At 42.0% G+C, this 14141-nt stretch overlaps 1 protein-coding gene across 3 annotated transcripts in view; it reads right to left on the bottom strand.

Annotated features, from left to right (window-relative positions):
- Positions 1–13461, bottom strand: part of AIG1 (androgen induced 1) — a 458548-nt gene extending 445087 nt beyond the window's left edge. The window contains exon 1 of one of the 3 annotated variants that reach the window (XM_075864339.1): positions 13050–13461. In XM_075864339.1, coding sequence (XP_075720454.1) covers positions 13050–13190 — 141 coding nt within the window. In that variant the 5' untranslated portion in view covers positions 13191–13461. The remainder of the gene's footprint in view (positions 1–13049) is intronic. The other 2 variants (XM_075864338.1, XM_075864340.1) reach the window with 2 other exon arrangements.
- Between the last annotated feature and the right edge of the window lie 680 nt (positions 13462–14141).

Raw genomic sequence — 14141 nt, 5'->3', positions numbered from 1 at the left:
AGCACTATCTACATGGGCACGGTGGTGTTTTCATGGAGTTGGGAGAAAAAAAAAACCCTGACAAATAAAAAAAGAAAGTTGAAGTTTCAAAGGCCATGAAAAACGGATGGCAAACGGATGAAAAACGGCCATTAAAAACAGACAGACAGACTGGAAATGGATGAGAATTTGGAGACACATTGATGCAAAATAGCCATGAAAAACTGACAGTTGATCAGTTTTGAATCCCTTCCAGATATTTGTCGTATGGATACGTCATGGAATGCCAGTGCTTCCCGCATTTTGCCGTATCTATACGACAAATGGATGACACGGGCTCAGAAGCGGAGTCCATGTCATCATCCCCCGTGTCAGATGAATGTTACAGCTGACACCCTGGTGTAATGGCGGGGACCGAATTTAGATTCGATCCCCGCCATTAACCCCTTAAATGCAGCGGTCAAAAGCAATCACTGCATTTAAGGGGTTTGCAGCTCATCGGCACTCCAGCAATGAAATTGCCGAGGTGCCGGTGGCTGCAATGGCAACCGGAGGCCTAATACTGGCCTCCCAGTCTGCCTAGTACGGAAGTCGTTCAGACCCCGGGAACGTAGCCGGCATCATCAGCGGTGGATGTCAGCTATATGTTACAGCTAACATCCACCTGTAACGGCGGGAACGGAGCTAGCTCCGATCCCTGCCATTAACCCCTTAGATGCAGCGATCACTGCATCTTCGAGGTTGGTAGCTGATCGGCAGCCCTGCAATGCGATTGCAGGGCAGCCGACTGCTACTATGGCAACAGGAGGCCTAACAATGGCCTCCTGCTCTGCCATTATGGAAGCCGATTAGGCCCCGTCCGGATTCGGAGCCTAATCGTCTTGCTGTCAGTGAACGACTGTTGTTTTTTTCTAATACATTGCACTACCTATGTAGTGCAATGTATTAGATCTGTCAGACAGTGGGACCTTCAAGTCCCCTAGTGAGACAAAAAAACAAAAAGTGTAAAAAAAAAAGTGAAAAAAGTAAAATAAAAGTATTGAGTAATAAAATAAAACACCATCGCCCTTTTTCCCTTATCAAGTAATTTATTATTGAAAAAAACGAAACCATACATATTTGGTATCGCCGCGACCGTAACGGCCTAAACCATAAAAATATTAGGTTATTTATTCCACGTGGTGAACGGCGTAAAAAACAAAAACATAAAAAACAATGTCAGAATTTCAGTTTTTTGGTCACTTTGCGCTACAAAAAATGGAATAAAAAGTTATCAAACCGTCGCATTTATCCAAACATGGTACCTATAAAAACTATTGCTCTTCTCGCAAAAAAGTAGCCCTCATACAGCTCCGTTGACGAAAAAATAAAAAAGTTATGGTTCTCACAACATGGCGACAGAAAAAATACATTCTTTCTACAAAAGTAATTTTATTGTGGAAAAAGTTGTAAAACATAGTCAATTTGGTATCACCGGAATTGTACTGACCCGCAGAATAAAGATAACATGTAATTTATAACATATGGTGAATGCTGTATAAAAAAAAACAACTCAAATACTATGCCAGAATTGCTGTTTTTTGGTCACCTTGCCTCCCAAAAAATAGGATAAAAAGTGATCAAGTCGCATATACCGCATATAACCCAAAATGGTACCAATAATAACTACAGCTCATCCCGCTAAAAAAAACAGTCCTCATACCACTACGTCAATAATAAAATAAAATTTGTTAAGTCTCAAATAAGTCAGGAAATAAAAATATGCAGTTGTGCAGGCCCGAGGGGAACATTTCTTCTGTTTCAAGAGGTGATTTATCAAGGCCCTAAAATTAGGGAACAAGGAAGGGGAGGACTCAAACATATCTGCTGGAAGTGAGGGCACCCGTATTATACCAGGACAACACTTCCCAGCAAATTCCTTAACCCCTTAATGACCGGGCCATTTTGCACGTTAATGACCAAGGATTATTTTTTGTTTTTTCATGGTCGCAATCCAAGAGTCGTAACTTTTTTTTTTTATTCCGTCGAGGGCTTGTTTTTTGCGGGACGAATTGTATTTTGTAATTGCACCATTTTTAGATGCTTACAATATATTGATTAACTTTTATTAACTTTATTTTAGGAGAGAATTGAAAATAAGCAGCTATTCCAGCATTAATTTTCACGTTATAAATTTACGCCGTTTACTATGCAGCGTAAATAACATGTTAACTTTATTCTATGGGTCGGCACGATTACGGGGATACCAAATATGGTATAAATAAGGTTTTATATGTTTTCCTACGTTTGCACAATAAAAACCCTTTTAGAAAAAAATTACTTGTTTTTCCATCGCCGCGTTCCAAGAGCCGTAATTTTTTATTTTTCCGTCGATGTGGCCGTATGTGGGCTTGATTTTTGCGGGCCAATGTGTAGTTTTCATTAGTACTATTTTGGGGTACATAGGACTTATAGATTAACTTTTATTTTATTTTTTATGGGGGGAATGGGAGAAAAGAGAGAATTTTGCCGTTGTTTTTTGCGGTTTTTTTGGACGCCGTTCATCCGGCGGTTTTATTAATGTGTTCATTTTATTGGTCAAGTTGTTACGATCGCGGGGATACCATATATGTGTATGTGTTATTTGTTTTGACACTTTTACTGAATAAAACCACTTTTTGGGAAAAAAAAGTAGTTTTATTTGATTTTGACTGTAATTATTTTTATTTTTTTTTCCACAAACTTTATTTAACTGATTGACATTTTTTTTTTTTAAGTCCCACCAGGGGACTTCACTATGCGATGTGCCGATCGCATATATAATGCTTTGGTATACTTAGTATACAAAAGCATTATTGCCTGTCAGTGTAAAACTGACAGGCAACCTATTAGGTCATGCCTCCGGCATCGCCTAACAGGCAGTTGCGGAAGACAGACCTGGGGGTCTTTGTTAGACACTCGGCTGTCATGGAAACCCGACAGCGACCCGTGATTTGTTTGCGGGGGCGCCGATCGGGTGACAGAGGGAGCTCCCTCCCTCTGTCAAACACATTAGATGCCGCTGTCACTATTGACAGCGGCATTTAATGGGTTAAACTGCCGGAATCGGAGCACGCTTCGATTCCGGCAGTTGCAGCAGGAGCCAGGTTGAGTATAACAGCCGTGCTCCTGCCGCTGATCGCGTGGGTACAGTGGCAGTACCCGTGCCATCACAGGACGGATATATCCGTCCTCCTGTGCGTACTAGCAGCTGCTGAGGACGGATATATCCGTCCTTCGGCATTAAGGAGTTAAACTGCAAAGGTGCAGATTGTGTACCGATAGAGGGATAAGAAAGGACACCATTTATTAGTGCGACACTGGCCTGTGCAGGAAGGAATGCTTCACAGCGCAACAAATATCTATTGATTATTTTAGTCCTTTTTTACCCTTTATCATACCACCTGACTATGCCCCTGATGTACTCAGCCCAGCTTACATGTACCCCCACATTATAAAGTGAAATACCAGTAAAAGTCCAAAGAAAACTACTACCAAGCAAAATCCATGCTCCAAAAGTCAAATGGCACTCCCTCCCTTCTGAGCCCTACAGTGGCTTCTACATGCCCTTTTAACAATTTTTGGGGTGTGTGTCTCCAGTGGCACAAGCTGGGCAAGACATATTTGCCACTGAAATAGAATATCTAGAGAAAAAAATTTCATGTACACCATCCGCAGCGCATTCATTTATGGAAAAGAAATGTGGGGTGAAAATGCTCACTACACCCCTTAATAAATGCCTTGAGGGGTGTAGTTTCCAAAATAGGGTCACTTCTCAGGGTTTTTTTTTATGATTTCACATCAGCACCTCTGCAATTGTGAACCCATACTTTGTAAGTCAACAAATTAGGCCTCAATTTCGCATGGTACTCTTGTACTCCTGAGCCTGGTTGAATGTCCAGGCAAAAGATTAGGGCCACATGTAGGGTGTTTCTAAAACCGGGAAACACAGCATAATAATTAGGGAGCGGTCTTGTTATGGTGGCACAAACTGGGTACCACATTGGCAGATCTATGGAAAAATTCCCATTTTTACTCTGCAACATCAAGTGCACACTAATTTCTGCTAAACACCTACGAGGTTAACATGCTCACTACACCCCTAGGGTAATACCATGAGGGGTGTAGTTTCCAGGATTGGGTAACTTCTGGGGGGTTTCCACTGTTTTGGTCCCACAGGGGCATTGCAAATGCAACATAGCGACCAGAAACCAATCCAGCAAAATCTGCGCTCCAAAAGCCAAATGGCGCTCCTTCGATTCTGAGCCCTACTGTGTACCCAAACAGAAGTTTAACCACATATGGTCAAGTTCTAAGCTTTTTAACTCTCTAGAAAAATAAAAGAATGTTCAAAAAACGATGCCAATCTAAAGTAGACATATGGGAAATGTTAATTAGCAACTATTTTGTGTGGTATAACTATCTGTTTTACAAGCAGATAAATTAAAATTTAGAAAATGCTAATTTTTGCAATTTTTTTGCTTAATTTTGGCATTTTTCACAATTAAATACTGAATGTATTGACCAAATTTTACTACTAACTCAAAGTACAATGTGTCACGGGAAAACAATCTCAGAATCGCTTGGATAGGTAAAAGTATTCCAAAGTTATTACCACATAAAGTGACACGTCAGATTTGAAAAATAAGGCTCTGTCAGGAAGGTCAAAAGTGGCTGCAGTGGGAAGGGCCATTTTTTTCGCTGTCGTGTGAATGTAGCCTATTGGTAAACATTCAATCTAACGCTATTCGTTTCACTCTTCACTTTCTCAGAGAGGGATCATCAGGAGTAATTAGTTCTGTAAAATAATATATATTTAAGCAGTTAAAGAGGCTCTGTCACCAGATTTTGCAACCCCTATCTGCTATTGCAGCAGATAGGCGCTGCAATGTAGATTACAGTAACGTTTTTATTTTTAAAAAACGAGCATTTTTGGCCAAGTTATGGCCATTTTTGTATTTATGCAAATGAGGCTTGCAAAAGTACAACTGGGCGTGTTGAAAAGTAAAAGTACAACTGGGCGTGTATTATGTGCGTACATCGGGGCGTTTTTACTACTTTTACTAGCTGGGCGTTCTGATGAGAAGTATCATCCACTTCTCTTCAGAACGCCCAGCTTCTGGCAGTGCAGATCTGTGACGTCACTCACAGGTCCTGCATCGTGTCGGCCACATCGGCACCAGAGGCTACAGTTGATTCTGCAGCAGCATCAGCGTTTGCAGGTAAGTAGCTACATCGATTTACCTGCAAACGCCGATGCTGCTGCAGAATCATCTGTAGCCTCTGATGCCGATGTGTCCTCGCTCGTCTGACACGATGCAGGACCTGGGGAAGTGACGTCACAGCGTGATCTCTCGAGAACACGGCTGTGTCTGCACTGCCAGAAGCTGGGCGTTCTGAAGAGAAGTGGATGATACTAATAAACGTTTTTTTTTTAAAAAACAAAGCCAAAAAAAACAGTAGTAATCTACATCAAAGCACTTATTAGATTAGATAGGAGATAGGGAAGTATTAAACATGACAGAGCCTCTTAAAGCGGAAACGTGCATTGGGCTATCTTGCGTAAGAGATTGCTAGCCAAATCATCCCCCCCCCACTTGGAGAAGGGCGCATATTTTCAATGCCCCGGAGTTTAAGGCAACTGGGACCCACCCCCCCCCCCACCCACCCATGTTATTGCCAGACATATCTGGCTAACGGACGATCCTTTTCCCTCAGTATATTGCCAACATGGTCCAGGATCCGTTGTCTAAGCGGACGAATGGTCTAGCCGACATAGTTAGGAGGACATGAACCGGTAACTAGGTACACAACTCAAGGGGTCTTACAATTGATGAAGTCCCAATTGGAGTATTCCCTCCCGGTGGAGATGCTCCTAAACGTTTTCCCCGTATGTATTGACAAGCCTTACAAGAATTGCACTGGTACGTGCCCTTCAAGTTGGTACAGCCCAGTCATATCCTAGCAATACGATATTGAGCTGTTAGCTAAAGGTCTAATGTTTGTTCCCACCGCCCGCTTTGACCTCTTTACATGGGTCAAGGGTATAGCATTATTTACCAGGAAATTAACCCCTTAGCGCACCAGGACACACCAGTACGTGCTGGTGGGGGGGTGATGTTTGGAGCGCGCTAACATTCAGTGGTTCAAGTCCCCTAGGGGGACTAATAAAATGTATAAAAAGAAGTGATATAAAGTTTTTAGTAGTGCAAAAAAAATAATTAAAAAAAAATAAAAAGTATAAAAAAAAAACCTTTTCCCATTTTTCAAACTATTACAATAAAGCGTTATTTAACGCGCATAGTGAACACCGTAAAAAATAAAAATTGTAAACCGGCAAAATCACTGTTTTTTGGTCACCTTAGCTCTCAAAATTTTTGGAATAAAAAGTGATCAAAAAGTCATATGTACCAATAAATGGTTTTAATAAAAACGACAGCTCGTCCCGCAAAAAAATAAGCCCTCACACTGCTCAATGCACGGAAAATAAAAAAGTTACGGCTGTCAGAATGTGGTGAAACAAAACTATTTTTTTTTTTACCTAAAAGTTTTGTTTTTTTAAAGTATTAAAATATAAAGAAATCTATATAAATTTGATATCATCGTAATCGAATTGAGCCACAGAATAAAGTTGTTGTTGTTTTTACCACAAGGTGAAAGACGTAAAAACGGAACCCAAAAAATAATGGAGGAATCGCAGTTTTCGACGATTTCAACCCACAAATAAAAAAATTAAAAATCAGCTTCCGAGTACATTATATGGTACTTTAAATGCTACCAATAGAAACTACAACTCCTCCTGCAAAATATAAGCGCTCACAACACTCTATTGACGGAAAAATAAAGACGTTATGGCTCTTGGACGGCAGGAAGTGAAAAACCAAAATGAAAAGTCAAAAAATGGCTGTGTCCTTAAGGGGTTAAGATGGCAAAATTCATGAAAATTGTTAACAGGAATAAATGTTGTGATTATGGTATTAGATTAACAAGATCTGCCAAATCTAGGTGTGCTAGAAGAAGTGTGGGAAGTGGGACATAGCAAGATAGATACCGGTCCATTACTAACCTCAGTCGCAAGAGTACTAAAACTCCACCTATATTCATGGAATAGAATCTTCAGGCACAACTTTGTATATTGAAGCCTATCGAAGATAACAACGTCTATCATGTAATATTTACCCAATTCCAACAATGATTTGACAATCGTGCAGCCGTATAGGGTGTATTAATTCATGGCCGCACGATTTTGCATATAAAGGGACGGTTTACCCGCGTTAACATGCAGCCACTAACAGGCTATTTGACAGCCGCACCGAACATGGTGCCGGTGCGTTCTTAGCCGCGTTGCAACCGTGTCAGGGCTGCTCCGTGAATATAGCACATCTCGCAAAAAACATGTCCTCATACAGCTCTGTCAAAAAATCCCATTTAAACTCTGCAACATCCAGTGCACACTGATTTCTGCAAAACACCAGCTTAACATGCTTACCACACCCCTAAGTAAATACCTTGAGGGGTATAGTTTCCAAAATGGCGTCACTTCTGGGGGGTTTCCACTGTTTTGGTCCCACAGGGGCTTTGCAAATTCGACATAGCGACCAGAAACCAATCCAGCAAAATCTGAACTCCAAAAGCCAACTGGTGCTCCTTCCTTTCTGAGCCCTACTGTGTGCCCAAACTACAGTTTATGACCAAAAATGGGGTATTGCCCTACTCGGGAGAAATTTCTCTACAAATGTTGTGGTTCTTTTTTCTTTTATTTGTTGAGAAAATGAAAAATTTTGAGCTAAAGCTACGTCTTATTGAAGAAATAGGATTGTTTTTATTTTCACTGCCCAATTCTAATAAAATCTATGAAAAACCTGTGGGGGTCAAAATGCTCACTACACCCCTAGATGAATACTTCAAGGGGTGTAGTTTCCAAAATGGGGTCACTTGTGGGGGGTTTCCACTATAGCCCCCTCAGGGGCTTTGCAAATGCAACATGGCCTCCACAAACCATTCCTGCTAAATTTGAGCTCCAGAAGCCAAATGGCGCTCTTTCCCGTCTCAGCCCTGCCGTGTGTCTAAACAGCAGTTTATGATGACATGTGGGGTATTGTTTTACTCGGGAGAAATTTCTTCACAAACGTTGCAGTGCTTTTTCTTCTTTAGTCCTTGAGGAAATGCCTGCATTTTCTTTGAAAAACTGTAGATTTTAATATTCACGGCCTACTTCCAATAATTTCTGCAAAAAACCTGTGGGGTAAAAATGCTCACTATACCCCTATATAATTTCCTTGAGAGGTGTAGTTTCCCAAATGGGGACACTTTTGGGTAATTTCCACTGTTTTGGCATTGTAAGAGCCATTCAAACCTGACAGGGTGCCTAAAATATATTCTAATAAAAAGGAGGCCAAAAATCCTCTAGGTGCTTCTTTGCTTCTCAGGCCTGTGCTTCAGTCCATAAGCACACAAGGGCCACATGTTGGATATTTCCTAAAACTGCGGAACCTGGGAAATACATATTGATTTGTGTTTCTCTGGTAAAACTTTGTGTTACAAAAAAAAATGGATTAAAAGTAAATTTCTGCAAATTGTAAATTTCACCTCTACTTTGCTTTTATTTCTGTGAAACGTCTAAAGGGTTAAGAAACTTTTTAAATGCTGTTTTGAATGCTCTGACGGTGAAGTTTTTAAAATAGTGTGACTTATTAGGGGTTTCTAATATATAAGGCCCTCAAAGCCACTTCACAACTGAACTGGTCACTGTAAAAATAGTCATTTTCAAGAAAATGTGAGAAATTGCTGCTAAAGTTCTAAGCCTTGTAGCGTCCTAGAAAAATAAAAGGATGTTCAAAAAATGATGCCAATCTAAAATAGACATATGGGGGATGTTAAATAGCAACAATTTTGTGCGGTATAACTGCCTGTCTTACAAGAAGATACATTTAAATTTAGAAAATGTGAATTTTTGCAATTTTTAGCAAAATTTTGATGTTTTGCACAATTAAATACTGAATGTATCAAGCAAATTTTGCCAGTAACATAAAGTCCAATGTGTCACGAGAAAATAATCTCAGAATCGCTTGGATAGGTAAAAGCATTTGAAAGTTATTACCACAAAGTGAAACATGTCAGTTTTGAAAAATGAAGCTATGTCAGGAAGGTCAAAAGTGGCCGAAGCGGGAAGGGGTTACATTTTCAACTTAGGCAGCCGAAAAGCTAGAATCAACCCTGTATACAAACAATATGAAGGAGCATTTAACAACGTCTTTTGACGGCAGGCGGTGCATGTCCTTAGTCTACAGCGACGTCTTTTGGTGTCGCTGTAGAAGAGGCTGATGAGAGCTCGTGTGAGCGCTCATCATCTAAGAAGGAGCTCTAACTTACCGCTCCTAATCTTAGGGAAGCCTGCTGAATACAGCTGGGGTTGGAAAACATTCGGACCCCAGCTGTTTAACCCTTTAATCCCCGCGGTCCGTGACCGCACAAGGGGACTCCCTGCTTTGATCTTGTCATCGGAAAACAGGTGACCTGATCAAACACCGGGGAATCCCTCTGAAGTTAGCCCTGGGGACCTACAAAGGACCCCAGGGCTGTCTGTTCAGTAAGCCTGCTGTTCAGGCACACTATGTGCTACCCTAACAGCAGACTGTGTCATAGTGACACAGTATGATATATTAGCATACAGGAGTATGCGAATACATTACAAGTAAAAAATAAAGTTAGATATAAAGTTATCTCTTAACTGGTTGCCGACACAGGACGAGTATGCTCGTCCTGAGCGGCGGGTACTTTGCACATTAGGACAAGCATTCTCGTCCTCTGTGACAGAGAAAATCTCTGTGACGCGATCAAAGCCCATAACTTGTATGGCCTGACAGCCCAGGGTCCATTGAAGGACCCCAGGGCTATCTGAACATATTTCCTGTTGTTAGGGCATACTGAGGTATGCCCTAACAACTGCCTGTGTACAATCAGTACACAGGCTCTGGGCTATAGATATATGCCAGTACATTACAGTTAAAAAAAACGAAATCAAAATGAAAAATCCCTTTATGGGATTAAAAAAAAAAGTCTAATTAATGTAAAAAAAAAAATTAAAATGAAAAAAAAACACAGAAACACATTTTTTACAATAAACTTTTTAAAATATAAGTCCCAAAACATGAAATAATATAGACATATTTGGTATCACCATGACCGTATCAACCTGTACAACAAATGTATAACATTATTTAACCACTTCCTGACCAGAGGCTTTACCAGAGGGGGTCCTGACCAGGCCCATTTTCACGTTTTAGCCATGTGCCAATTTAAAAGCAAATTGTTCTTCTATTACTCTTCCAATCTACATGAATTTGGTCTTGTTTTTCTCAGATAATATTGGGCTTCCATATTGTATAAAAAAAATTATAGATATATTTTACTTTTTCAAAAATGTAAAAGGAAAAATTTGAAATTAATTTAAAAAAAATGTGCATATGTAATTTTAGGTAATGTTTTTTTTTACATCTGGTGCATGCCACTCGGTAAACACACCTAAATACATATTTGGCATCTTCTGCCGTCTTTATTGATACCAAATATGTGTGTGTTTGTCTTAGGGGGGATTCACACGAGCGTGTATTCGGTCCGTGCGGGCCGCGTGGTTTTCACGCGCCACGCATCGACCAATACAAGTCTATGGGGCAGTACAGACAGTCCGTGCTTTTTGCGCAGCGTTTGTTCACTGCGTACAAAACGCGACAGGTTCAATAACTCTGCGTATTTCGCGCATCACGCACCCATTGAAGTCAATGGGTGCGTGAAAACCACGCAGGTTGCACGGAAGCACTTCCGTGCGAACCGACTGAAACAGCGCACCAGCTGTCAAAAGGATGAATGTAAACAGAAAAGCACCACGTGCTTTTCTGTTTCCGAACATCCAAACGAAGTGTCTTTGAGATGAGCGAACCCGGACAAGCGAACCGAACTTCACCGGGTTCGGCCGAACTCGTTTTGGCCGAACCCGGCAAAAAAATGTCCGGTACGCGACGTCAGGACATAGTCACTGTCCAGGGTGCTGAAAGAGTTAAACTGTTTCAGCACCATGGACAGTGACTACCGATCCCAATAAACATGAACCTGTAAAAAAAAAACGAAGTTCTGACTTACCGATAACTCCCGGCATCTTCCTCCAGTCTGACCTCCCGGGATGACAATTCAGTCCAAGTGACAGCTGCAGCCAATCACAGGCCAAGCACAGGCTGCAGCGGTCACATGGACTGCCGCGTCATCCAGGGAGGTGGGGCCCGATGTCAAGAGAGGCGCGTCACCAAGGACGCGTCACCAAGGCAACGGCCGGGAGGGCAGATCTCGGTAAGTATGAACTTTTTCTTTTTTTTTAAAAGGTTGCTGTATATTGTGTTTGGCATTCACTGTCGAGGGTGCTGAAAGAGTTACTGCCGATCAGTTAGCTCTTTCAGCACCTTGGACAGTGACGGGCGTCGACTAGCCTCATCTCTATGATGGCGGCTGCGCGAAAATCACGCAGCCGCGCATCATACACGGATGACACACGCAGCTGTCAAATGGTTTTTGCGCGCGCAAAACGCTACGTAGTTTGCGCGCGCAAAAACGCAACGTCCGTCTGTATCTGCCCTTACACGCTGGGCGCAAGGCACAAATTGGCTTTTGGAGAGAAAATTTTCCAAAGATGGTTTGCGGACACCATACGACCATTACAGATGTTGTGATGAGCCAAAACACTGTGAACACAACCAAATGACTGTTTTGGAAATTAGACCCCTCAAGGTATTCGTTTAGTGACATATGAAAGATTTTAGCCCTCTATTTTTTTTTCCAGACAATTCATTGACTTTGATGGAAAAATTAAAACTGGTATTTTTTTCCCAAATATGTGAATTCAGGTGACCTTTTTTTTTTTACATCTGGTGCATGCCACTGGGTTAACACACCTGAATACATATTTGTCAACTTCTGCCGACTTCAACGATACCAAATATGTGTGCATTTCACACACGCTGGGCGCAATCGGAGCTTACAATGAATGGTGCGCAAACTGGCTTTTGGAGAGCAAAATTTCCAAAGCTGGTTCCATAGCGATCTTTGTGTATGCGACCAGTATCGCGGCCAATGTCACCGTGTAGCCCCAGCCTAAACATGTACAATACATCTATGCATATGATATGAAAGATATAGATAAAGAGATAGGTAGATATAAATAATAATAATCTTTATTCGTATAACACAAAAAATAAATGAATCGCATTTTAGATCTATCTATCGATCTTAGATAGATAGATAGATAGATAGATAGATAGATAGATAGATAGATAGATAGATAGATAGATGACTGCGCTATTAATTCAGTCGAAAAAACGGAAACCTGCCGGAACGGTGGCAAATGGAAACCATTAGCAATGTTTCCGTCACCATTGATATCAATGGTGATGCAAACAGAAGCTAAGGTTTCCATTTGACTTTCCACTGAGGGGTTCCACGATGAAAACCTCAGACGGAAACCCCTCAACGGAAAGCCAACGCTGCTGTGAACAGGCTCTTACATCTAGTGCAGGGCCTGAAGGGGCTCTTTCTTTGTATCATTGTGTCCTGCACTGGGAAAAACACCTAGGATGTTGCAGCAACACGAGCTCCGCGCTATGCCCCAGCTTTGTGTAAGGACTGCCACAAGGTGCAGACCTCCCATCTGTGACAGCAGTGTATCCATCACCTTGCGGTTCAATGACTGTCTAGATAGTGGACAGTGCTGGATATATGGCACATACTATTGACAATTAGCAGACAGGAGGTTTGTCATCAAACAGCAGAGAGATGCTCTGCCAGCAATGAGGTACCAGGAGGCCTGCAATGTCTAGTGGTCCTTCAAAGCCAACTACAAGAACTTATCTATGACCATTTCTCCTTCTTACATCCTACAATGTAGACTTCACCACGTTGCTATACTGTATAGTCATAGATTAGACAGATAAACATGCTTTATACATAAACACCAGTATATATATATTACATGCGTTGGACACTGGCAGCAGACATTCCTGACTCACCAAGTCAATGAAGGTGAGAAATTTCCAGCTGCCCCCATAGGTCTGGTGCGCGGGCATCTCTATGGCCTTGTAGTGGCACAGCACGGACAAGTATGAGAGAAGGATAGCGACCCGCAGCACCTGGCATGGTATTAGCGCCATGACACAGCACCGGGGAATAGTGGCGGTCAGAAGCGGCCGCACAGCCCTCCCCTCCCAGCTCCCCGTATGTCGCGACTTATTTTACTGCCTCCTTCATTTAGCGGATTGGGGTAAACGGGAGGGGGAGCAAGGACACACGGTTGGCGATAAGTATCACAGCCCAGAGGAAGAAGGGGGAGAGCGGTTGTTATGGTGATCGTGGGGGAAGAGCGATAAGGACGTGATGACGTATTTCACGGTGGGCGGAATGCTAGATTTCTCGTTATGACATCATCCACCGCGAGGTATGCAGAGAATATGTCAGCCGCCGGTCAGTCCTCGTTAGGTTGAGCCTACAATGTATGGGCTGTGATGAGGGTCTCCCTGCAGCCAATACATTGTATCCTGTCCTGTGCTGAAATGCCTAGAATGTACGGGCTCCTGTCAGTTTCTCCTAGTACCGTATATATATTACTTTAGGGCCAGTTCAGACTGCTTTTTTTTGGCATTGATTTTGACGCAGAAACCGCCTCCCATTGATTTCAAAGAGAATCAGAGCCTTTTTCAAAGCCGCTCGCGGGAGGAAAAGCGGCACGCTCTTTCTTCCCGTGGTTCCGTCTCTTACCTTCCATTGAAATCAATGGAAAGCAGAGAAAGAGTGTTTTGCTGAGTTTTTTTTGCCTGCAGCACTCAATGGTCGAAAAACGCCACAAAAATCACGGCAAGTACAGGCAGGTGAAAATCTGCCTCAAAATTCTTGCAGGCCCTGTTCACATGGAGGTTTTTTTGCAGGCAGAAAACTGCCTTAAAAATCAGCTCCGTTTTTTTTAAGTGGTTTTTGTGGCACGATTTTTTTTGGCTTTTTTTGATTTTTTTTTACCACTTTGTTCAACAGGCTCTTTTTCCATCTCCCACTCTGTGTTTTTTTTTGGCGCGGTTGCCACGTCAAAAACAGCGCCAAAAAACTGTGTG

Source organism: Rhinoderma darwinii, chromosome 4, assembly GCF_050947455.1.
Source record: "Rhinoderma darwinii isolate aRhiDar2 chromosome 4, aRhiDar2.hap1, whole genome shotgun sequence".
NCBI classification, from domain to species: Eukaryota; Metazoa; Chordata; class Amphibia; order Anura; family Rhinodermatidae; genus Rhinoderma; species Rhinoderma darwinii.
This window is presented reverse-complemented; position numbering and strand designations above follow the sequence as displayed.